At 39.6% G+C, this 27,507-nt stretch overlaps 1 protein-coding gene across 1 annotated transcript; it reads right to left on the reverse strand.

The window, feature by feature from the left end:
* Positions 1–1,642: 1,642 nt before the first annotated feature.
* Positions 1,643–18,843, reverse strand: LOC110971568 (toll-like receptor 13). The gene is made up of 3 exons (XM_022221937.2): positions 14,775–18,843; positions 9,420–9,537; positions 1,643–5,194 (listed from the first exon to the last, which is right to left on the reverse strand). The coding sequence occupies exons 1-3, from the start codon at positions 17,260–17,262 to the stop codon at positions 4,954–4,956; spliced, it is 2,847 nt and encodes a 948-aa protein (XP_022077629.2). The 5' UTR covers positions 17,263–18,843; the 3' UTR covers positions 1,643–4,953.
* Positions 18,844–27,507: the final 8,664 nt, after the last annotated feature.

A 27,507-nucleotide genomic window follows, 5' to 3' on the forward strand; every position in this document is an offset into this window, starting at 1 on the left:
AACATCCCCGCAACCTTAATGAGGATTAAGTGGTGTAAAGATAATAGATAGGTGGAAATATTAGCTTAAAGTGGAGAAACAGCTAAAATACTCTAGCCTAGCCGCGCTAGACAACCCACGGCAACGAATTTAATTCTCTGCCAGGGTGGGTCTAGTTACCCTCCATAAGGCTCGAGGCTGGATTCTCCTAAAACTGGCCGGACGAATCACCATGAAGTGTAGAGTCAGAAGGCGGGCGTAACTAAGTCACGACAGAGGCGCGACGATTCTGACAGAAACAACCGGAAACAACTAGCCTAGCCGTGCTAGACAACCCACGGCAACGAATTTAATTCTCTGCCAGGGTCAACAACAAAAACGACAACAGTCGTTGAGCTCCATTAGCACCGACTCTGAATAATCTTTCTGTTAACATGTCTGTAATATACTTGAACTTCACCCATTGACTGTATAATGTTGTTTTCCGTGCTTTCCCACCCCTCCCTCTTCTCCCATCCCTCCCCCTTGCCCTCCTCTGTCCTTCTCAACCCGCCCGACCAGCAGGCAGATGGGTCCCCCCTATATAGAGCTGGGTTCTGCTCGAGGTTTTTTCCCTGTTAAAAGGGTGTTTTTCCTTGCCACTGTCACCTTTGGGTTTGCTCTGGGGGTCAGGCATATGGGTTCTGTAAAGCGTCTTGAGACGATTTGATTGTAATTGACGCTATATAAATAAAATTGAATTGAATTGAATTGAATTATAAATAAGGCTTCACCGAACTACCGCATCCTCTGATTTCCGGCGCTCTAGGAGCCTATTCGTTGCGCTGACTGGTTGTATACCTACCCAATTGCTGCAATGGGATTTGATAGGCAACATTTTAGCCCGCCTCCCTCCCTGTCAAGCGTCCCTAGACCCTTGTGCCTTCAGAACATGGGTCTAGCAGGGCTAGGCTAAAAATACTCCGCTAAAATGGTAAATAAACAGAAATTATTAGTTACCACTATGTGGATAAAGATCTAATGAAATAGATTGCTAAACATTGTAGACAAATAGTTCACTAGAAATGCAAATAAACAGAAAATATTAGTTAAAAGTGTCACTATTATACAATTATTTGCTAACAATATGAATTAACAGTCGAAACTATTAGCTTAAAATGGATAAATGGCTAAAATACCTAGCATAAAAGGATGAAAAAATAATTAGAAATGACTAGGTAACAGTATACCTACCAGTTACTAGAATTACAGTTACAATACAGTTACAATACTTAAGCTTTGACTTCATGGGCTTAATTTAGTCTTTACTCTCCATTGTATGTTTTACTCTCCTTTACTGCAAAGCAGCTTTTATTGCCTGTGTTCACTCAATTTAAGAAAAATGCCAAATACAATCAGTCTTATTCAGCAGCTCTATCTTTGTTGTCTTGACACCATCATTAATTTAATTTGAAGAGAAAACTCCATCCCTTTTTAACACCTCTACAGCTGAGCAGTCAGTGCAGGCTGTGCTTGTCCGGTTGTTTCTTAGAAGCTGCAGGAGGATTATAAATAAAATATAAAACACAAAGAACTGAAAACCAGGTAAAAGAAATGAGCCTATTGTAATTGGACTTTAATTAATTAGACTGAACACTGTTCACTAATGATGTATGAGGAACACACAAAGACACTGCCCGGTCTGATCAATACAGACATATTAAGGAAGTATTGATCGAGGAAATTAAAGGTATAATTAATCAGTGAGCAGCTGCTCTGGGGTCTTTCGATTCTGAACCAGATTAATGCTCCTGATCAATACCACACTGTTGCCGCTGCTAAATACACAGCGGCTTTATGCTGCTGATCAATAACACGGTGATGCTGCTGTCTGCCGCTGTGTTCGGTGATCACAGTCAAACACAAGAAGAACGCAACGCTTTCACCTTAAATTACACCCAATAATACAGCAATGACAGCACAACACTAAGGTCCCATTAATCAGATAATTACAATAAGTGAAATGTGAGTGAGTGAATACAATGGAAGAAAGTTACACACAACAGTTCATTTACATTTAATTAACTAAAAAAATACAATAAATACATGAGCTCTTGGAATAGTTATAATGAAATCATCAAATAATAATTAAATGAGTCATGATTTAATACGGCTTATTTAATATCTAATTAAACTAATTAATTAATGAGAATTGTTACAAACAGCAGCTGCAGCACTCCTTTATTATGTATAGGAATAGTTATTACACAGTGTAGCACACTAATGCACTCACAGCAGCAGGTCAATATTTTCAGTGAATACACTTCATCATACTTTATTGAAAAAAATGGTAAAACATATACTAATTTTTATTTAATTTATTTTGACTTTGCTTTTGAAAAAATCCTATTTGATCTGATTAATTTTGCTGTTTTCCTATCCTCATGTCTTTTGACTTTATTTTTTCTTTTACTGTATCTGCCTTTAAAAAATAAAATAAAAACAAATAAACACTTAGCAATGTATAAATAAAAACGGTATTTACTTTATTTGTAGGAAAATAAAATGGAAAAATAATAATGATCTTTATTGTTATTATAACTGTTGCTGATGTTATCATTGTTCTTCTTATAATATGAACTTTTACTCATGCTAAAACCTGAAATCACTTAATACATTTATTTTCATGAAAATGTGCAACAATAAATTCATACATTATTTTGAAAGGCATTTTTTTTTCATTTCATAGTGATCTTGTGAAAATAAAACTGAAATAAAATGAATCATAATTCTTTAACTCTCTGAAATCCAAACAGTTTTTGTTTCCGTCAGATTTTTTACTCACTGTGGGCTCATTTTCAGTCCTCTATGGAAGCAGCACTACATACTACAGATATTTTATTTCAACACAGCCTACAGTTAAGCTGAAAAATCTGTGAATTTTTTCCCCGTCTGTTTTGTGCAGCTCAGTCTCTAATGGCTTCATAGTGGCACAGAGGAACACAGAATTTTTTGCGTTTTTACAAACTCTGGCACGAGCAAAGAGTTTATTTTTGGCAAATTTTTAGATGAGGCATGGAGAATAAAAATGGTTTTGATTAAATATTACAATTTTAAGACGAGATTTCATTCAGTGTAACAACTGAACTGCACCCCAGACATAACTAGAGCAAGGACTTTTGGAAAATTTAACATCTCAGAGAGTTCATTTCCATTCTGATACACTTAGCTATGAGATAGATTGCAGGGGAATTGGGAGATAATCTAATAAATCAAAGAGCTTCATATGCATGAACACATCATATTTTGGGTTAATGAGCAACTTGTTTACACGGAAACAAACTGTGGGGAGCAGGATCCTCACCGCAGGGGTTAAATTCTGACAGATATAACTGACCAAAAAAATCAAGGTTGTCCACATTACGAGTAAAACAAACTGCCGAGGAAACAAGAACTTACTTTGACTTTTATAAAACACCATCTACAATAAAGGGAACAGCTGCCTGAGTCCCTTCCACTGTTAATTTTTTATTGCCTTGCTGATCTTAGTCAATTTCCACTGTAGTTCTGCCTGTAAAAAAAAAATCCAACACGAATAACCTCGGCCATCCTGTTTATTTGAGTGTCTTAAGTGCTGCTTATAAGGAATCTTTGGATTTGCTGAGCTTTCCACGTATAATATTGTGGGTTCCTAATCTTAAAATTTAAATTGGTCAGGTTCATTAAAAATACTGAACAGTTTCAACCTTAATATTTAAATTCCACCACAGTTGTTGAGATATGTTTGCAAAAGTGTGATTTCTTTACTTAAATCACCTAAAGTGTATTCCCAGAACTACACTACTGTTCAAAAGTTTGGGGTCACCCAGACAATTTCATGTTTTCTCTCAAAAATAAGGACATTTCTCAAGTCAAGTCAATTGCATCCGTCGGAATCGGTGACATGAATAAAGTTTCTTCCTCCAGCTCCCTCTGTCCGACATTGCACTCTTTGTCTGCCAGACTAGTGTCTTCTTCAAGCACCTTCCTTTATGTTGTGCTTGGCCTGCCAGCCCTTCTGATAGTATCAGGTCTCCACAACAGTACTCAACCAGCTGCTTCATTGTGTCTAACCACATGTCCAGCAAGGGCCAGTCTACGTTACCTAATGATGGCTGACAAGCATGGACATTTCTAAGTGACCCCAAACTTTTGAACAACAGTGTATATAAACATATACACAAATGCATAATTACTATAATTAGACCCTCCAGAAAAACGCGATTATGCGATCGCATGAATTCCCGCATTAATCACCAAAATGCCGCTGATTATGCGGGGGTCAATTATTTCCCAAAAGGCCGCATAATCCCCACAAAACAGCATATAATTCCCGCAAGAATCTCACATTTCCACGAAAAAAAAAGAGAAATATGCGGGTCCCGCTTGATTTCACAATTTCCGCATAAAATGAGAAAACTATAACCAATATAAATGGAGTTGTGAGTGAGTTTTTATGTGACGTGCGGGCCTGACGTCATCAGTTCGCATCATTCTGCAGTTACTGTCCTTAACAAGCAGCAGGTGCTGCAGTGAGCTTCTCCCCATCCCAAAGCACAGGCTGTCAGTCCAGTAACCCCGCAGCAGTCCCAGTGTCTGATTAGAGGACACATCCCTCCGCGGCCAGACGGCAGGTGAATCGCGCATATTTTTGCATATTTCACAATTATTCGCATACTTTGCAACTTTCCGCAATTTCCCGGCATAAAATGGCATAAAAACCCCGCATATTTATTTGCATAATCAAGGATTTTAGCCTGCATAATCAAGGATTTTTGTCCCCGTTTTTCTGGAGGGTCTATATAATAACTGAAATAACAACATAGCAAACTAGGCTACGCCATCTTTGAAAGTAGAATTAATGCCCATATGAAGTTAAAGAACAGGCTCAAAGAAAACATGCAGCTGAATGCTCACTTCATGCCATCCTACTTAAAATCACCTGCAGGTCCGGTCTCAGAGTTCTGCTGGTCCGGTCAGGAGGTTGGTGTTCTCGGCAGGAGTGTCTTCCGTCTCCAGAGCTCTCTGGACGTTATGCCAGAAGACTTTTGGGTGTTGTCCAGCCTGAGGCCAGCTCAGATAGGTTCTCCTCTTCACCAGCTTCCTCATTCGGTAGTACGGAGACAGCTGCCAGGCCGGGATGTCCTCCAGAAACAGCAGAATCAACACGTCCTTCTTCTCGTCAAACAGCCGGAAGCTGCAGCAGCAGAACAAAGAACCAAAAACACCAGGATAGAAAGACAAACACATCAGGATAAACGGAAACACAGGGACAGAAATACAGAAACACCAGGACAGAATGATGAAAACTACAGCACAGAAAGACAAAAACACCTGCACAGAAATACAGAAACACCAGGACAGAAAGATGGAAACACCAGGACAGAAATATAGAAACACCAGAAAGACGAACATAGCAGGACAAAAAGATGGAAACACCAGGACAGAGAGACAGTGCTTGTCATACAGCTTAATGAAGATGCAAATTAGAAAAAAAATAGTCCTTAGCTGACAGTCGGCCATGTTGACAATATGTCATGCATTAATCATTGAAATAGATGAATGTCAGCTGCATTAGTTCAGTGAAGACTAGAAGCTTCTCTGTGCACAGCCTCCAGTGTGAGGTGTTCAGGGAACATTGCTGAATTGTAGCGTCTATTGATGCATGTGACACATTAAGGGAACATCGGTATATTGTACCATCTACCGGTGCATGTGAAGTGCTTCAGGAACACTGGAAAATCTACTGAAGCATGTGAGGCATTTAAGGAACATCAGTGAACTCTACAGCCTACTGAAGTTGGCGTGCTCACCGTTTAGGGAATACTGGTAAAGTGCGGGGTCTATAGATGCATGTGGGGTGTTCAGGGAACATCGGGGAATTGTAGTGTCACCGGATATATGCAAAGCATTGAAGGAACATTGGCAAATTGTGAGGCATTCATGGAACATCTGTGACTTTACAGTCAACTCACATACAGTGCCTTGTGAAAGTATTCGGCCCCCTTGAACTTTTCAACCTTTCGCCACATTTCAGGCTTCAAACATAAAGATATAAAATTGTAATTGTAAGGTCCGAGATACTGTTGTGGAGAAGTTTAAAGCCGGATTTGGATACAAAAAGATTTCCCAAGCTTTAAACATCTCAAGGAGCACTGTGCAAGCAATCATATTGAAATGGAAGGAGTATCAGACCACTGCAAATCTACCAAGACCCGCCCGTCCCTCTAAACTTTCACCTCGAACAAGGAGAAGACTGATCAGAGATGCAGCCAAGAGGCCCATGATCACTCTGGATGAACTGCAGAGATCTACAGCTGAGGTGGGAGAGTCTGTCCATAGGACAACAATCAGTCGTACACTGCACAAATCTGGCCTTTATGGAAGAGTGGCAAGAAGAAAGCCATTTCTCAAAGATATCCATAAAAAGTCTGGTTTGAAGTTTGCCACAAGCCACCTGGGAGACACACCAAACATGTGGAAGAAGGTGCTCTGGTCAGATGAAACCAAAATCCAACTTTTTGGCCACAATGCAAAACCATATGTTTGGCGTAAAAGCAACACAGCTCATCACCCTGAACACACCATCCCCACTGTCAAACATGGTGGTGGCAGCCTCATGGTTTGGGCCTGCTTTTCTTCAGCAGGGACAGGGAAGATGGTTAAAATTGATGGGAAGATGAATGGAGCCAAATACAGGACCATTCTGGAAGAAAACCTGTTGGAGTCTGCAAAAGACCTGAGACTGGGACGGAGATTTATCTTCCAACAGGACAATGATCCAAAACATAAAGCCAAATCTACAATGGAATGGTTCACAAATGAACGTATCCAGGTGTTAGAATGGCCAAGTCAAAGTCCAGACCTGAATCCAATCGAGAATCTGTGGGCAGAGCTGAAGACTGCTGTTCACAAACGCTCTCCATCCAACCTCACTGAGCTCCAGCTGTTTTGCAAGGAAGAATGGGCAAGAATTCCAGTCTCTGGATGTGCAAAACTGATAGAGTTATACCCCTAGCGACTTGCAGCTGTAATTGCAGCAAAAGTGGCGCTACAAAGTATTAATGCAAGGGGGCCGAATAATATTGCACGCCCCACTTTTCAGGTTTTTATTTGTTAAAAAGTTTAAAATATCCAATAAATTTCGTTCCACTTCACAATTGTGTCCCACTTGTTGTTGATTCTTGACAAAAAAATTAAAATTTTATATCTTTATGTTTGAAGCCTGAAATGTGGCGAAAGGTTGAAAAGTTCAAGGGGGCCGAATACTTTCACAAGGCACTGTATGTAAGGTGGTTAAGTGACATTGGTAAATTGTGAGGCGTTTAGGGAATATCTGTAAATTGTAGGGTGGACCGATGCATGTGAGTCATTCAGGGAACATTTGCGAATTGTGCGGTGAACAGATGTACGTGAGGCATTTAGGGAACATCTGGAAATTGCAGTTTCATGTAATGCATGTGAGAAGTAAAGGGAACACTGATAAACTGTACAGTCAACCCAAGTATGTGAGGCATTTAGGGAACAACGATGAACTCTACTGTCTACTGAAGTTGGCATGCAAACCATTTATGGAACATTGGTAAATTGTGGCGTCTACAGATGCAAGTAAGGTGTTTCGGGAATTGTAGCACTGATGGATGTATGCAAAGATTATAAGGAACATTGGTAAATTGTTTTTGTTTTTTGATTTTTAAAAAAAGGGGACCAGAGAGTGTGTGCCAACTACTGCGGTATCACACTTCTTAGCCTCCCCGGGAAAGTTTACTGTAGGGTGCTGGAAGGGAGGATCCGACCGATAGTCGACCCTCGGATTCAGGAGGAGCAATGCGGATTCCGTCCCGGTCGTGGAACATCGGACCAGCTCTTTACCCTTGCGGAGCTGCTGAGGATGTCATGGGAGTATGACCTGCCAGTCTACATGTGTTTTGTGGATCTGGAGAAGGCCTATGATGTGTCCCCTGAAGGGCTTTGTGGGGGGCACTGCGGGAATATGGGGTCCCGGGCTCATTGCTACGAACTGTACGGTTCCTGTACGACCAAAGTGAGAGCTGTGTCCGCACACTCGGCACTAAGTCAGACTCATTTCCGGTGGATGTTGGACTCCGCCAGGGCTGCCCCTTGTCTCCAATCCTGTTTGTGGTTTTCATGGACAGGATTTCAAGACGCAGTCGTGGTGGGGAGGGTTTTCGGTCTGGGAGCCTCAGGATTGCATCTCTGCTTTTTGCAGGTGATGTGGTTTTCTTGGCGTCCTCGGACCGTGACCTCCGGCACTCACTGGAACGGTTTGGAGCCGAGTGTGAAGCGGCAGGGATGCGGATCAGCAATTCCAAATCCGAGGCCATAGTTCTCTGCCGGAAACCGGTGGATTGCTCCTTCTGGGTTGGGGGGAGTTGCTTCCCCAAGCGAAGGAGTTTAAGTATCTTGGGATCTTGTTCACGAGTGATGGGAAAATGGAGTGAGAGATGGACAGGTGGATTGGTGCGGCGGCAGCAGTAATGTGGGCGTTGTACCGAACCGTCGTAGTGAAGAGGGAGCTGAGCCGTAAAGCAAAGCTCTCTATTTACCAGTCCATCTACGTTCCAACCCTCACCTATGGCCATGAGCTTTGGGTAGTGACCGAAAGAACAAGATCGCAGATACAAGCGGCTGAAATGAGCTTCCTCCGTAGGGTGGCTGGACTCAGCCTTAGAGACAGGGTGAGGAGCTCAGACATCCGGAGGGAGCTCTGAGTAGAGCCACTGCTCCTTCGCATCGAAAGGAGCCAGTTGAGGTGGTTTGGCCATCTGATTCGGATGCCTCCAGGGAGACTTCCTTTGGAGGTTTTTCGAGCACGGCCGTCTGGGAGGAGACCCCGGGGTAGACCCAGAACTCGCTGGAGGGATTATATATCCCATCTGGCCTGGGAATGCCTCGGGATCCCCCAGGAAGAGCTGGAAAGTGTCGCTGGGGGGAGGTACGTCTGGAACGACCTGCTTCGTCTGCTGCCTCCGCGACTCGGCCCCGGATAAGCGGAAGAAAATGGATGGATAGATGGATGGATGGTAAATTGTGATGTTGACCAATGCATGTGAAGCGTTCAGGGAACATCTGTAATTGCAGTATTAAATAATGCATGTGAAATGTTTAATGGATTTTGCTAAATTGGAGAGTCTACCAATGCTTGTAAAGCCTTTAGGGAACATTAGTAAATTTCAGCATCTACCAAAGCCTGCACGGGAAGCACTGAGTGAACATCAGTAAATTGTAGCATCTACCAAATCTTTCATATGACGTATTTAGAGACCATCGGTTAATTGTAGCATCGACCAGTGCATGTGAAATGCCGCTGAAAATACTGAATGCACATGGAACAGTTTTGGTTGCACCTAAATGAAAACGTTAGTCTGAGTTGCTGCTATGGTGGAAGAGAGCGCCCCCACCTGGCCATCTGGATCTCTCTGGAGCACCACTCGCTCTGCAGGTAGCGGCGGCTGATCACACAGATGGTCTTTCTGCTGCCGTAGATGGCGTCTGTGATGTTCTCAATGATGGGTTTACCTGTGGACGGAAGGAATCGTCTGATTCGCAGCTTTCTGACAATCCATGAAATAATCTCATACCATATGCTGTTTGGTTGGAAAAACTAAATTATTTATATTTATTCTCCATGTCCAATCTAAAACTTTAAATAATTAAAACCACCTACAGTAATCAGATTTAGTAAAATAAATACATTAATAAATTATGCACTCTGCGGTGCAACCATGAAGCCATTAGTGACTCAGCTGTGACCAGAAGACAAAAATTCAGACTTTTCAGTTGAACTGCAGGACGTGTTAACAAAGCCACAAAATAAAAATGTAAATAGTCAATATTGTATATTATATGTGGAATCATCTTTTATTTTCCAGTATTGATAACACCTCAGGCCACTTCTTGGACATGTTGATTCCCCATTTTTTAAAATTTTTTTGACAAGTAAATAACAAGAGTAATTCCACTCTCTGTTTACTTTTATGATTTATGGCACAACTGTGTTTATTTCTGAGTTTTCTCCCCTTCTAGTCATGGTTGTTCTGTTTCCACAGAGGTGCTGGACTTGATATTACAGTAAAAAAAAAAAAGAGCCCACAGTGAGTAAAAAATGACAGAAGCAAAGAAAATGTCCAGAAACTGCTCAGATTTTTGTTTACTCTTGTTTTAAACCTTAGATGTATAAATGAGTCAAAAATGACCTGATGAAGTCATTTTCTTGCAGTATCTTTTTAATGAAAAGTTTTGTCATTTTATATTGTTCCTCAAAAAACATGTTTTCAATATCACAACATTTACATTTTTAAGTTTTCTTAAATATTTTAAAAATGATTTAATCTTGTATTATTAACCCAAGCTCTTTGTCACTGAAAATATCATACAAGAGGTGATGCAGTGCACAAACCTGGAGGAAAAGAGTGCAAAAATGTCTACAAAATGCATGCTAACATTGTTCCATTGGTATATTGTGTAATCTTCTTCTTTTTCGATCATCAAAATGTTCAAAATCTGTTATAAAGTGAAAATAAACAGATTTCAAACATGAAATTTTTCTTGTGTGGACCAAAATGTAATATACACAATAATGCAAATTATTATTCTTAACCAAATGAAAAAAAAAAGGTAAAATACCACACTGATTCTGATACAGGTCATTTTTGACCCATTTATGGAAGACTGTAGAGTCCAATCACTCATGCATCGAAGGGTTCACAGCTACTTTCATCGGTGCTCTGTGTTTAGGTGACACTTATGAAGATTTTTTGATCCACTAACTCACCAACTTTAACTTCTGAAACATTGTTTGTCCCTCTTTAAAACAAAGAATGCATCCTGTAGTAAACTGTTAACTGTATCTGACTCTGCAGTCCAGGGAAGCACCTGAAAATCTGAGAATAGCATCGATAGTTCATCAGATCCTACTTTGACACCACAGACCCACAACAGAACCTGAGGAGTGGGTTTGATGAAGTGAATATCAGCAGATCTGAAACTGACGTTAGAGGCTCAGACAGAAGAGAAGATGTGAAACCCACGAGAAAATAAACCGACTGTCTGCTAGGAAACAGATAAGAATAAGAGGAACGGACACCATATCTGGTGAAACAATGAACTCAAATGCAGTTTAAGACCATCACAGACTAAGGTGACCCTAAATCATCAGATCATTTCCAAAAATGCTGCATTAATAGAATCAACATAAACAAGGAAAACCATCAACCCATGTGTTGTGCATTCTGTCACCTCAAATGTTTGGGTTAAATGTGAAAGGTTGTTGAGCTTCTACAGAGGATATGAAACTTCTGTGAGATGTGTTTGTGGGTCGTCAGTAATTCTAAAAAAGAAATACAGACATTTTGAAATCTGTAATCCCCTTGAACCCCAGGCTACTTTAGGGTAGTTTCACTTCCACTATATTTAAGCTTGTTTCTTAGAAGTAGTAAGGACTAACCATTCATGCTCCAGTGCCTTGTGAAAGTATTCGGCCCCCTTGAACTTTTCAACCTTTCGCCACATTTCAGGCTTCAAACATAAAAATATAAAATTTTAATTTTTTGTCAAGAATCAACAACAAGTGGGACACAATCGTGAAGTGGAATGAAATTTATTGGATATTTTATACTTTTTTAACAAATAAAAACCTGAAAAGTGGGGTGTGCAATATTATTCGGCCCCTTTACTTTCAGTGCAGCAAACTCACTCTAGAAGTTCAGTGAGGATCTCTGAATGATCCAATGTAGTCCTAAATGACTGATGATGATAAATAGAATCCACCTGTGTGTAATCAAGTCTCCGTATAAATGCACCTGCTCTGTGATAGTCTCAGGGTTCTGTTTAAAGTGCAGAGAGCATCATGAAGACCAAGGAACACACCAGGCAGGTCCGAGATACTGTTGTGGAGAAGTTTAAAGCCGGATTTGGATACAAAAAGATTTCCCAAGCTTTAAACATCTCAAGGAGCACTGTGCAAGCAATCATATTGAAATGGAAGGAGTATCAGACCACTGCAAATCTACCAAGACCCGGCCGTCCCTCTAAACTTTCACCTCGAACAAGGAGAAGACTGATCAGAGATGCAGCCAAGAGGCCCATGATCACTCTGGATGAACTGCAGAGATCTACAGCTGAGGTGGGAGAGTCTGTCCATAGGACAACAATCAGTCGTACACTGCACAAATCTGGCCTTTATGGAAGAGTGGCAAGAAGAAAGCCATTTCTCAAAGATATCCATAAAAAGTCTGGTTTGAAGTTTGCCACAAGCCACCTGGGAGACACACCAAACATGTGGAAGAAGGTGCTCTGGTCAGATGAAACCAAAATCCAACTTTTTGGCCACAATGCAAAACCATATGTTTGGCGTAAAAGCAACACAGCTCATCACCCTGAACACACCATCCCCACTGTCAAACATGGTGGTGGCAGCCTCATGGTTTGGGCCTGCTTTTCTTCAGCAGGGACAGGGAAGATGGTTAAAATTGATGGGAAGATGAATGGAGCCAAATACAGGACCATTCTGGAAGAAAACCTGTTGGAGTCTGCAAAAGACCTGAGACTGGGACGGAGATTTATCTTCCAACAGGACAATGATTCAAAACATAAAGCCAAATCTACAATGGAATGGTTCACAAATGAACGTATCCAGGTGTTAGAATGGCCAAGTCAAAGTCCAGACCTGAATCCAATCGAGAATCTGTGGGCAGAGCTGAAGACTGCTGTTCACAAACGCTCTCCATCCAACCTCACTGAGCTCCAGCTGTTTTGCAAGGAAGAATGGGCAAGAATTTCAGTCTCTGGATGTGCAAAACTGATAGAGATATACCCCAAGCGACTTGCAGCTGTAATTGCAGCAAAAGGTGGCGCTACAAAGTATTAATGCAAGGGGGCCGAATAATATTGCACGCCCCACTTTTCAGGTTTTTATTTGTTAAAAAAGTTTAAAATATCCAATAAGTTTCGTTCCACTTCACGATTGTGTCCCACTTGTTGTTGATTCTTGACAAAAAATTAAAATTTTATATTTTTATGTTTGAAGCCTGAAATGTGGCGAAAGGTTGAAAAGTTCAAGGGGGCCGAATACTTTCACAAGGCACTGTAGTTAGGTTTTCCAACAAGGCAATGACCCCAACCACACATCAAAAATAGTGAAGAAATGGTTAAATAAAGCTAGAATTCACGTTTTAAACTGGTCTCCGCAGTCCTGATTAAAACCTCATCAAGAACCTATGAACTGTGCTAAGGCTTGGTTCTTGATTAAAGAAACAGGTCTGTGTTAGAAAACCAACAAATTTAGTTTGACTGTACCAATTCCATCAAGAAGAGTGGTCAAAGATCCAACCAGAACCTTGTGAGCGGCTACCAAAAGCAACTAGTCGATCAAAATGGGCATTTCACAACGTATTGCTGATTAAATATTTTTGAACTAGCAGATTTTGTCATATTTCCAAGTAAACCTGCAGTCAATCTATAAAAGAACCAAATTTCATGATGGACGAATACATGGACGAATACATTGTTTTTCTTGATTCTTGATGTGTTTCAATGACTCTATCTCAGAAAGTTGTTAGTTAAAGGAGTCGTTAGAAACTCAAGACTGTCATGGTATATGGTCTATACAAGCGTATGTAAACTTTTGTTCATGACTGTGTCTCATCATACAAAGTTGGCAGTAGGGATATCTTTTCATAATTGTTTATTGGAGATTGTCTGAGATCTGGTAATATCAGAATTAAGATGATGGGATATAGAGAGTGGTATCATTGAAAGGGTGAATTCCACTGTTGATTTTGAGAGCTAAGCCACTGTTATGAAACAGTTGGGACTTCGTGATTTATCTAGCTAACAATGCGGTGAGTGAAAATGAGTGAAGAAATTAGTAACAATATTATTTTACTGAAGTTTTGTCTTCCAGGGCTGCAGTGATTATTCAGCATAACTGTAGATATCCATATAGAAAATGGTACAATTCTTAATTATCACATGTTTATTTTGTTTTTGTTTTTTTGTTTTTTTCTACTTTAGTGCAACAATTTTTTTTCAATATCACTTATACTTACATTATGACTTCAGTTTGCATTTCGAACTGTGATGTATTATACTGTCACATACAATTTTATCAGAATTTGAATTTAAATTAAATTTTCACTTTGTTTTTCTGACAAAATTATTTGTGTACATTATGCAGCTAATCAGTAAAATAGTTGTTAGATCAATCAATAGAAATATATATTTATTAGTGTCAGACCTAATGCCTTGACAATGGGATTACTTCTGTATGTACAAATACGTAACAATCATCCTTGCAAAGCTGTGGTTCCGTTCTTTTTATGACATTATACTAACACATCTATGGATAGATATGTTCATGAGTAGTTCAAGCCAGAGTGTCTCAAATGTCTCACTGACACTTTGTTGTCCCTACCAACAACTACAGTTGCTGAAAAGGTAAAGCACTGCACTTTCATTTGCTATCACTAGACATCACTGCAATAAATACTTGGAAGCAGTTCAACTGAAAGGAAGGGAAATTTGTATGTTGGACTCTAAGGGTTAAAAAGAAGAGTCTGCATTTTGCACCTTTTAGTGGTTTTACAATCTAAAATGGTTGCAAAGTTAAATACAGTTATACTGATGTATGGGCTTCAAAGTGAGATGCCACCATAGAAATAATGGTTAAGTGTTTTTTTTAACCCCATCTGTCAGTCAAATGCTTTGGATGATGCGATAAATGGAAGCAGGTAGAGGTAAAGACAAACAGAGTTTACCTGGTTGGAAGTCCCTGTGGTGCAGACAGAGTCTCCAGCCTTGCTCTCCTTCTAGCACTGGAAGCATCTCCTGGAAAACCCAGTCTTCGTTGTGGATGTTGTATGACACAAAGGCATCGTAGTGATGAGAATCTCCCTTCTTCCTCTTCCTGCTGTCGTACAGGAAGGCCAGGAAGAGGTGGACGGCGTAGACCAGCTGCCACCTCAAAAAGTGGTAGGTGAAGGACATCAGGAGAGTCAGAAGAACCAGACAAGTGCTGGAGATAAAGCAGAGAAAGTTGATGTCTGTCCTGCAGGTCTGGATGTCAAAGTCCAGCAGCATGTTTCCTTGTTTGGCTACCGGGAAGGAGCACCTGTACTGATGGGCGTTCACTACCTGAGTTTGGTTGTTGATCTTCACCCATTGGATGAAGCCAGCATTGGAGCAGTCACAGGTGAAAGGGTTGTTGTTCAGGTCCAAGTACGTGAGCGCAGGGAGAGACTGGAAGACCGTCTCATTGATCACCATGATCTTGTTATCGCTCAATTTCAGAGATCTGAGGGTGGTCAGGTTGGCCTGTGCCAGAAAGTCCAAAGACTTGAGCTTAGTCTCAGAGAGATCCAGAGTCTGCAGGTTTGTGATTGGGTCAAACATTCCAGGGTCCAGATTGGACAAATCTGTCATACCCAACTTCAAACTCTTGAGCCAGGGGTTGTCCCAGAAGGTTCCTGGATCTGGAGCAGAAATATAGACGTTCATAGCTGTAAAGTCCTCTAAGTGTCTCATAGTTTTAAACATGTCGGTATGTACATCAAAGGGTAAGCCATAGTGGTCACCGCTGCAAACTACTTTAAAAACCTTCAGAGAAGGTAAATGGAAGAGAGTCTCATTATACCAGGCTAGAGGGGGACTTTGGAAACTGTCACTAATTTTAAAGTAGATTGTAAGATTTTTCAAATGCCGCAATCCTTTGAAATTACTTTCATAGTACAGTGGTAGAGACAGAAGAAGAGTTTCAAGGTTGTTCAGTCCGTCAAATGTGTCATGCTTCACCCTGTTAATATGATCCGACGTCACATTCAGACATTTTAGTGATTGTAATCCTTGAAAATCTCCTTTTTGGAGATTGGTTAGAGAATTTTTGCTCAAATCCAAGAACTCAAGCTTCTGAAGTCCTGTTTTGAAGGTTCCCCCGAATGTCCACAGCAGGTTGTTGCTCAGGTCTAAAACCTTCAGATCACTGAGATGTTCAAAGACGCACCCCTGCAGTTTGGCAATGCGATTGTTAACAAGGCAAAGTTTCATGAGGCGTGTTGTGTTAAGGAAATCTTCGCAGCTTAAATCAAAGATAAGATTGTTACTCAGATCCAGGATCTCCAGGGAGTAAAGGCTCTTAACGTCATCTGGCACCTTGGTGAACCTGTTGGTCCCAGCAGCCAGGGATGTCAGCCTTTTCATGGATTCAATTGAGCCTTTTGGTAGTTTAGTGAGGTAAGTGTTGGTTAGGTCGAGCTCACAGAGCTGTGAACAAGCAGTGAGGTTTACAGTAAAGTTGTGGAGATGGTTGTAACTCAGATCAAGCTTCCTGAGTTTTGGTATTTTGCAGATCTTAGCTAACAGACCTTTCTGAATCCACCTGGTCACGTAACTCAGTTTGAGGTGCATCAGTGAGTCGAGACTCTGCAAGACTTTCTGGATCTTTACAAAGGACATCCCAGGAGCATTAAAATACAACTGAGTTATGCTCCTCAGTAAAGTTTTGTCCGGTATGTCCCATGTCAAGTTGTTAGCACAACGGAAAAAAATTATAACCTGAATCTGAGGGAAGATTGGAGTAGTGATGCTGAACTTCTGCAAGTGTTTGGAGGAAACATCCAACATCTGCAGGCCAGAGGACATGTTCAATGGCAGGTCTTTGGTTTGAAAAGAGGAAAACAGGTTGTCACCGATTGTTAGATTTTGTAGGTGTGGCAGCTGCAGGACGGGATGAATGTCAGTGATCTGTCGGAGACTGTTGGAGTCTAACAGCAGAGTCTGTAAGCTGGTCAGGAACCTGAAGGCCAAGGGATGAATAAACTCGATCTTGTTGCTTGTGAGTGAGAGAATAGTGAGGTTGGACAGTCCCTGAAAGATGCTAGCTGACAGGTTGGTGAGCTTGTTTTGGTCCATGTAAAGCTTTCTCAACACCACCAAATCGATAAAGGATCCACCATCCACGTGAGCAATGTGATTATCTGCCAACTGTAAAACTCTCAGCTTTGACATGCATTTAAAATCACCTCTGTTGATCTTCTCCAGGTGGTTGTTTGAGAGCAGCACTGAGACGGCAGCTCTGGGGATGTCGTCAGGAACTGTCACCAATTTACGTCTCAAACAGTTCACAAAAACATCAGCCAAGGGGTCATCAAAATAATCAATGCTGCAGTTCTTCAGAGAATAAGCCAATGAAGCGTTAATAAGCTGCAGCAAAGACACAAGAAACACAATAAGACCTCCCATGGTGGGCATGTGTGTTGAGTCACTGTGAGGTTGTTTATCTGTAGAAGATACACAAACACAAAAACAAGTTTTTAGGCATTAAAAGAGAAGCTTTATAGAGGTAAGGACGGTGCCAATGATTGGTTGTTCAATAACTGCAATATCTGGTTAAACAAATACAAGGAGAGACAAAGGGCCATAAAAAGACACAAAAAGAACACAAAAACACAAAATGACCTCCAAAAGAGATAAAATCAAATGTCTATATTAGATCTAACAGTGAGTGCAATCAAGGTGATCTCCCAAAACGCTCGAATATCAAATAAAACCACGGGTAGAATAACCAAAGACAGAAAGAAAAACATAAAAAGACACAAAACACACATGAGGAGACATAAAACCACCACATACCAACTGAAAACAACAATAACACAACACAACACAAAGCAACCACAAAGTAATATAAAACAACTACAAACACAAATGACCACAAAGGGAAACAAAACAGCTATACAAAATAAAGAGATACAAAATGACTACAGACACAAAATGAGCACAAAACAGAAAGAAACCAAGAGTGCAAAACAACTATAAAGAGGCAACATGACCACAAAGAAACACAGAAAACCTACAGAGACAACATCACCGTAAAGAGACACAAAATGACCACAAAGAGACGGGAAAAGAACACAGATACGAAAAACTATTACAGACGCAAAAAATCACCAAAAGACACAAAACTACAAACGCAAATCACCACAGAGACACAAAATGGCAACAAAGAGACAAAACAACTACAAAAAGTCAAAATTACCACAGAGAACACAACAAACAGAGACACCAGACAACTATAAACAGATATAAAATGACAACAGAGACAGAAAATAAAACTATTGGAAGACAAAAAGTGACACGACACACAAAATCCCCACAAAAAAGTAACAAAACAAAGAGACACAAAACAACTACAAAGGGACAAAATGACCATAAACAGACATAAAAACTATGAAGTAACAGAAAGTGACCACAAAGACACAAAACAATGACCAAAGACACAAAACTACAAACATGAAGTACCACAAAGACAGGAAACAACCACCAAAGACACAGAACTACAAACACAAATCACCACAAAGACACACAAAGTGATCACAGAGACACCAGACAACTATAAAGAGACATTAAATGATCACAAAGAGACACAAATTAACACAAAGAAACAAAACAACCACCAAAGACAAAAAAAACTACAAACGCCATGGTTTTGTTTTGCCTTGTAGGGGGGAGGGTGGGATTGACTATGGGGAGGGAGATACGATTCTTTTCTTTTTGTTATTACTAATCCGTTAATAAAAATAATATGAAAAAAAACTACAAACACCAATCATCACAAAGACACACAAAACAACCGCAAAGAGAAACAAAACAACCACAAAGAGACATAAAACAACTACAAAGAGACACAAAACAACTACAAAGAGACACAAAACAACCACAAAGAGAAACAAAACAACCACAAAGAGACATAAAACAACTACAAAGAGACAAAAAAATACAAATAGACACAAAACAACAACAAAGAGACACAAAACGACTACAAAAACATAAAACTACAAACACAAATCACCACAGAGATACAAAACAATTGCCAAGCCATGTAGTGACTATAAAAAGAAATAAAACAAAGAGACACAAAACGGCCACATTTCTTCTCAAACATTCAAATGTGATATTTGGTAGTGTATTAATGCAGGAATAACAGTTAAATATTAGAAAGGACAGAAGAATGAAAGTTTGCAGTACTTACAGTCTATTTCCAGACCTCAGCAGTGAACCTGAGAGGCATCGTCTCACTTCCCTAATATTTAAAAAGAAGAGAACGTCTGACTTCACTGCCTGTTTTAATCTGCGGAATTTCCTTAATTTTACAAAACGCATTGATGTGAAAATGTCACATTTTCACTTCCTCCTCTCAGACATGGACAGTTGAATAAAACAATGTCTGAGTTTTTGTAAATGTACTTTCTGAATATCAATATAATATGGTAAAAGGGAATGGAGGTTACATCAATCCTAACAGACGACAACGAGTCATGTCACCAACGTGTCCGTCAGCACATACAGGAAGTTATGTTTTCACAGATTTTTGATTGTTGAAGGTTAACTTTGAATTGATAGGCCGAGGACAAATCAGTTTATTATCCTTATTTAAATTAAAGATCTAAAAATAATATAAGGATACTACTGGAATAATTTTAGTTTCCTCATAGTCATTTTAAGTCTTTTAAAGGTCTTTATGTGTTAATTGTGTCTCTTCTTGAAATCATTTTGTGTCGCTTTTCTGTCACTTCTTTGTCTATTTTTTCGTCTCTGGTTATTTTATATTTCTGCCTTCATCTTTTTGTGTTAATGTCGTCTCTTTTTGGAGTCATTTTGTGTATTCTTTATATGGTTTTGTGTCTCAGTATTTTCATTTTGTTGCTTTGTTATCAATTTTTTGTCTCTGTTGAATCTTTGAGAATTTTTGTGTTAATTGTGTCTCTCTTTGCAACAATGTTTGCCTTTTTGTGTCTCTGTGGTCATTTTGTGCCTCTTTGTGGTTGTTTTTTGTCCATTTGTTGTCATTTCCTGATTGTTTTTGGCCATTTTCAGTTCTTTTGGAGTCATTTTGTGTATATTTTTATGTTTTTCTGTCTCTGGCGTTATTTTGTTACCTTTTTGTGTCTCTGTGGTCATTTTGTGTTACTTTGTGGTTTTTTGTCTCTTTGTGTTGGTTTTGTATCTCTTTGGGCTATATTGTGTTTCCCTGTGGTCATTTTGTCTCTTTGCAATCCTTTTTGTCTCTGAGATCATCTTGTGTCTTTTTGTGTTTTTTTTGTGTCTCTGGATTTTTTGTGTCCTTTTGTAGTTGTTTTGTTTATTTTCATGGTCATTTTGAGTTTTTTCATCTCTTGGGGTAATTTTGTTTCACTTAATTGTTGTTTTTGTGTCTGTGCTGTAGTTTTGTGTCTCTTTTTTGGTTATTTTTAACATAGCTGTCTTTGAATGTAAAATTTCTTTGAATTTTGGTCAATCATCATGACTACAGTTACTGTTGGTTGTAATTTTGACCAGAAGTCTCCAGTTTGCAGTGACGAAAAAAGTTGTGTTTATCTGTTTTCTTCAGATTTGTTTAATGATGAATAAGGATGGCAAAGCACTTGAATATTCAATGTTAAAATTTGAAAACACACACACACAGCATCAGAGTTAAAGTCCACAGCCCTCTTCTCTTCTTTGAGTCATTTCTTCTTCTTCATCTCCTTGTGAGCGCGGCCACCACTGGCAGGTGATAATTACCACTTCCTGTCAGCCTTTCTTCTTCTGTGTCTCCGCCATTAAAGTGAGAGCTGATAATTAGCCCTCAGTCCTCCCACAACTTTCATCCTCTTTGCCTCTTCTGAGTCGCTGAAGCCGCCGCTGCTGCTCGAGTCTAAGTTTGTACGTGTAAATGAGGCTTCCTGTCACGGCCACCCACAGGGGGCTTCTGGGTAACGCAGTTCAAAGAGACGAGGAGGTGACAGGAGTCGGAGCCGTCTGGGTGATGTCTAACACACAAATACATAAAAAAAATAAGTCAGCTGTCAGTTTGACTTCAGTTTCAGCTTCATGAAGTTTTCTGAGTCGACTGCATCATGTCAAATATCCTGCAAATCACAAAAGGAGGCAACTGTTACCATGGTGATGTGACACTCTATTAACCAAGCATGATTGAAACTGTGTTGCTGAAAACAAATTTACTTTTGGCAACACAATTTTTTTGCATAATGATGAATCATTATGTTTTAACCATAGTGACAAAAAACATTGTTACACAAAACTGCTAATTGCTTAGTAACTATGGTAACAAACGAAGAGACATGAATTAATTTATTTTTACTATATGGTGACATCACAACGCATTATTGCAGACATGGTGATATGATAATGACAGTCAGCTGTTGCTATGGTATGTTACTGGGCTGACTGAGCAGTTGCCATGGTGACACTACAATGAGAACTGGATTGTTACCATGACAGCAAGCAAAGCAGAAATCTCATGTATCTGTAACAACAAAAATATGTTTTGTTACCGTGACAACATAAAAAATAAACTAATTGCTTAACGGATAAGAAATTGTTGATTGTACTGTTACCATGGTTACATCACAATACCAGTTGTGCTGTTACTGCGGTAACAAACAACAAAACAATGAATTTGTTGCCATGACAACCGAATAATTTTTTACATTTTGATAATGACTTGAAATCGATTGTTTTGTTGCTGTGACAACAGCATTTCGACTAATGTGTTTTTTGTTGTTTTTTAAAATCCTCATAGATCCGAGCAGACAGGAAGTCTGAGGAGGCCTCTCATTAATTATGTGCATATTCCTGACGTTCATATGCTAATAAGGAGCAGGCGGCCCACTCAGCAGGTCACACTCTTGTTAAGATAACTGACTTCCCACAATCCTCATGGGAGTCCATCTGCATAATTAAACACAAGTGTAATTATGTGTGTATGTGTGTGTGTAAGTGTGTGTGTATGTCTGCATATTAAACAGGAAGTGCAGAAAAGTCAGTGACGCCTCATCATCACTTCCACTGATGTAGCGGTTAGCAACATGCTAGTGGAAACCAGCGGAAACTCTTGAGGGAAGCCAAATTCAGCTACAATAAGTTAAGTTTTCATAAATATATCCACACAGATGTAGATGAAAGTGTGTTTTCCTCGATGATTAGTCAGCTGACAATTATAATTTCAATCAATTTTCAACAAAACAGTAAAGAATTCTCATCTTTTTTCGAGTTGCAGCTTCTCTGATGTTTATCATTGTCACTTTAGATGTTAAAATTTTGGTTGTAAAATTTTTTTGAAGATGTCTTTTGTGATTACTACAAATTTGTGATTAAGAAAAACAATTGAGAGACCCCTAAATAAATATAAAATTAAATGTGAAGCAAGCTGTAAAGCAAATACAAATCTGTAAAATGCTAAACACAAAATCACTAAAACATTTAAGGAAATGAGTTACAATGAAAGGTCAAACAACCAAAAAGACCTAAAAGGAAACAATATATCTCTATAAATGAAGGGAAGCTGATTTATAAAGGGCAAGAAAACCACTAGAAATACAAAAAGTGTACCAGTAATTTAAAAGTAAATATTCAGACATTAACAGATTAAAAACAATTATATCTGATTACAATATGTTAAATAATAATGGAATAATAATTATGGATTAGATTTATATAGCGCTTTTTTGGCCAAAAAAGCTCTGACTTTTTGACTTTTTTGTTTGAAAATTGATTGAAATTATAATTGTCACTTTTCCTGTAATCGAAGAAAAGCTTTTAATGTGTCACCAATGTCTAAATGCCACATTTGTCCAAGAATATTCACAGTTATCAGCTCTGAGTTTATTTAAAGAGCTGAACATGCTTCTTGCTATCTAATTATCCTTCATCTGGAAATGAAACCTTGTGGAACACAAAAGAGGATCTAACACAGTCATTATTCAGCCCTGAAGCTTTTAACATGAATAATAAAATGGTGGACTGTTTTTGTGCCACTGAGGTCTCCATCAAGTGTCCTTGACTTGCTCACTTGTTATTAACTGCTCAAAAAAATGCTTGAAATGCAAAAATTCAGAGTCTCTGGAGGGCTTTTCTGATGTCTGGGTTTGTTTTCAGTAAATGCATTGAGGTCTGAAATGTGTCTGAATGACTCTTCATCGCATCACTTCAGACGTTTAAGTGCTGCTTGAAAACCAACAAAAGCTCTTTAGCTTGGTGAGGAAGTTTGCAGTGATGCTAAACGCTCCTGAAAGAGCAACGAGAGGCCGTTTGTACTGTTTTAGATGCAGACGAGGAGCCAAAGCTGCTGACATCAAAACGCACAGTCAGACTTGGAGATTTAAATCGTTTCAGTGTGGAATAAAAAAAAAACAAATCTAAAAGATGGAAAGGAGAGGATGGTTTTGATTCTCATCACTGACCCAACATTTCAGGTTCTCTTTTGTAAGTTTCTACGTTTGTTGCTTTGAGCTGCATTGGTTTTGTTGACAGTTCTGACTCTGAATCAACTTTATTGGTACATTTATATGTGAATGGGGGACAGCAGTGACTTGTGGTAATGTAAGTTGGGTTGTCACGAAATCACATTACTGCAACTAAGCATCTCCTCATCAAGTTGTTTTTTTACCCTGATCTAATCAGAGATTTTTTATTATTTGCCAGTCTATTCTGACACTATATTCCTAGTTAATACATGCTTCAAAAACATTAAAGCTATTAAAATTATTTTAGTGTATCTTCTTGATAACTGAAAGAAACAAAACTGAAAGTAAAATGAGCCCCATGAGCCTCGAAAGACGTACTAACCTGAACTTTCTACATGAATGTATTGTACAGTAGTTGTAGTACCTGGTTGTTCCACCAGGTGGCTTTTCCTACTGTAAAACACTGTATGGAAAAAAGGAGGTGTTAATTTAGGCCACGGACAATTGATGTTGGTAAGCAGAGAGCATTGTGGGAAGTTAGCTAGCTTGGGCACCATGACAATGTCTTCTGTGGGGCTTAATGACTTCCGTCAAGATTTTGTATGTATTAAATGACACTTAGGCTTTTTTCCAGTATCCACTCTACTGTAATATAAAGTGTGCCACAATAAAGGGTTAAATGTCCCACTGCATAAGACGTCAGCTGTATCCAAAATATCCCAATGTCCTACTACACCTGCTCGGACTTTGCATATTTTCTACATTTTGCAGATGACAACTCATTTTATACTATAGACTGCCACGGTCACAGTTTAAGGTGAAAATGTATGATGATGTAATATGTCCCAGTTATATGGTTAGTTAATGGAACAGCACATATTTTGCAAGGGGCAGCTGTAGCACATCCTGAAAATTAAAAAAAAAAATGTACGAGATTGGGAATGTATCCTTAGTTTCATAAAGCAAGAGCTGGTATGTGTTAAACAAAGTGTCCCAGTGCAATTTTTATTCTGTCATTCTGACATTTGGGACAACAGATGCTAAAGAATCATACTTAGATGAGAGATGACACAGATAATTTTCAAAAAACTGCCATTGAATGACTCAAATTCTGCCCCTAAATATGTATCAAGTTCCTTATCATGATCAAAAGTAAATAAATTTACGATCTCGATTTCTGCAGAAACTTTGTAAACTGTAATTCTATCAGTTAGTTATCTTTCACTTTGTTTATTTTGTTCTCGTTTCTCTTTTTCACCAGATTTAAATGTTAATTCATTAAATGTCTGTTATAAACACATATCACCCCCTTGCATACACCTACTCAGCCTTCTAGTGGTTCAACAGGTGTGTTATTAACCATTTCTGATCACCGATAAACAGAAACTAACCTTGATAACACCTACAACCTCTTGCAGTCATGTAAATGATGATTACAGAGTCATCACCTAAAATGGAGTTCTGTCACATAGAGCAGTGGTCCCCAACCCCAGGGCCGCAGACCGGTACCGGTCCGTGGGTCAATTGGTACCAGGCCGCACAGAAAAAATGCATAACTTACATTATTTCCATATTATTTATTATCTGATTCTGAACGATGTTTTATATTTTAAAATTAAAATTAATTCTCTCCTCTACATCTGTCTGTGACTCACTGATGTACTTTTTTCATCAGTGAAATGACATTTGCGTTTCCTGCCTGTCAGCCTGCGAGTGAGTGTGGAGCGTGGAGCGCCTCTGTACTGATTTGTGAATGAATGAATACACGTTCCGGGGTTCGGCTCAAAGTCCGCCTGTCAGAGCGTGTTTCCAAAGGAACCATTCAACGTGAATGATAAATACACTGGTCTGTGACGCGCTCAAGCTAGGCAAGATCAAAAACCCGGACATTTGAAGGAGTTTATAAACGCCGACCGGAGAGGCTGGACAGCGTCTCAAAAGAGGACATGTCCGGGTAAAAGAGGACGTATGGTCACCCTAGCCGGTGGTATCATTTTATATTGTATTTATCCGCCACACCTTAAAAGCCGGTCTGTGAATATATTGTCTGACATTAAACCGGTCTGTGGCACAAGAAAGGTTGGGGACCGCTGACATAGAGGGTGTATTTTAACCCAAACTATGATCATTTTCTAAAGTCATCCAAGAAGTTCTGGTGTGTTACTTAAAAAAAAAAATCAACAAAACAAAAGATTAGTCTTAAATAAAAACAAAAAACCATCATTTTGATCTGAGACAAGACTCACATACAAGTCTACTAGCTGATTTACACTTCAAACCTGCAAATGTGCTCTTTAGTGCCTTGTTGTGAGCACAAATTCACAGCTGCGTCTTTGTTAATTGCGGTGATAATAGAGCTACATAGATGTAGGATAATTAGCATTTAATGGGCTAGAAACATCAGAAACAGCGGCCCCTGCTGTGTGGACAATAGCATCTACAGTTTGTTTCCATGTAAATGAATCCTAATAGCTGCTCAGTGGAGTAGTGGTTAGCACTTTCGCCTTGCAGCAAGAAGATCCCCGGTTTGAATCCCAGTCTGGGCCTGGGATCTTTCTGCATGGAGTTTGCATGTTTTCCCTGAGCATGCGGGGGTTTTCTCCGGGCACTCCGGCTTCCTCCCACAGTCCAAAAACATCCTGAGGTTCATTGGTTACTCTAAATTGCCCGTAGGTGTGAATGTGAGTGTGATTGTTCGTCTGTGTATGTAGCCCTGAGACAGACTGGCGACCTGTCCAGGGTGTCCCCTGTCTTCACCCGAGTCAGCTGGGATAGACTCCAGCACCCCCCACGACCTTAGTGAGGATAAAGCGGTGTATAGAGAATGGATGGATGAATCCTAATAATGCAGCTTTGTGAATGATTTATTAATTTAGAAGCTACAAATGTGAAAACAGATGTTTTATGACAGCTGCTGTTGGTTTGTCAGTTATTAAAATACAACGATCAGGCACAACATTATGATTAATGACAAAAATTATGAAATGTAAAGTTACAAGGCCAGAGTCTATGACTTCTTTTAAGGTCTTCAAAAAATCACCAAGAGAAGTCAGCATTCGGAGGGCAGCAGGATGCATTTGTCAACAAAAAATCCAGAAGTAATCCTTCACAGTGACAACACCCCAAGAAGAACTGAAGATACGGAGCTATGCTCAGTCTTTCATGATGTGAGAGTTGGTCATTTTTCCACGGCTACAGAGCGTATGATCGGAGTGGCAGTTTTGACACCATTATAAATCTATTTGTAAATCCACTGGTCAGGGTCATTACGTCGGGTTATCACATTTCACCACCGATCTCACTTTACAGAAGACATAAGTATTGAGTTATCTTTAGGTCATCTTTTACAGAGAACATGCCTAGACATGTTGAAGCTTTTTGCTCCACATCTTACCCTGGTTATTTTGTGATACATTTCATGCATATTATACTATTATGTATTTAATACATATGTTTTACTTCTGATCTTCAGTCTAATAGCATTTGTCATAATTATTATCTTTTACTTTTAGCACATCGTACCCAAAAAATATTATACTACACAGGCAAACATTATGAACAATGACAGGTGAAATGAATGAAACGCTAATTATCTCTTCATCATGACACCTGTTAGTGGGTTGGATATATATTAGGCAGCAAATGAACAATTTGTCCTCAAAGTTGATGGTAGAAACAGGAAAAATGTTTAAGCGTAAGGATTTCTGCAAGTATGGAAAGGACCAAATTGTGTTGACTAGACTACTGGGTCAGAGCATCTCCAAAACTGCAGCTCTTGTGGGGTGTTTCTGGTCTGCAGTGGTCAGGATCTATCAAAAATGGTCCAAGAAAGGAGAGTGGTGAAGCAACGACAGAGTCATGAGCGGCCACGGCTCACCGATGCACATGGAAAGGAAGGCTGACCCATGTGGTACGACCCAACAGTCGAGCTACTGCTGCTCAGATCGCTGAAGAAGTTAATGCTCGTTCTGATAGAAAAGTGTCAGAATACACAGTGCATTGCCGTTTCTTGTGCATGTGACTGCAGAGCTGCAGACCAGTCAGAGCGCACATGCCCTGTGCACCACTGAAAGCACCAATGATGGGCAAGTGAGCATCAGAGCAATGGAAGAAGGTGGCCTGGTCTGATGACTCATGTTTTGTTTTACATCATGTGGATGGGCAGGTTCGTGTGCATCGCTTACCTGAGGAACACATGGCACCAGGATGCAAGCCGACGGAGGCAGTGTGATGCTTTGGGCAATGTCCTGAT

Source organism: Acanthochromis polyacanthus, chromosome 11, assembly GCF_021347895.1.
Source record: "Acanthochromis polyacanthus isolate Apoly-LR-REF ecotype Palm Island chromosome 11, KAUST_Apoly_ChrSc, whole genome shotgun sequence".
Lineage (NCBI taxonomy): Eukaryota > Metazoa > Chordata > Actinopteri > Pomacentridae > Acanthochromis > Acanthochromis polyacanthus.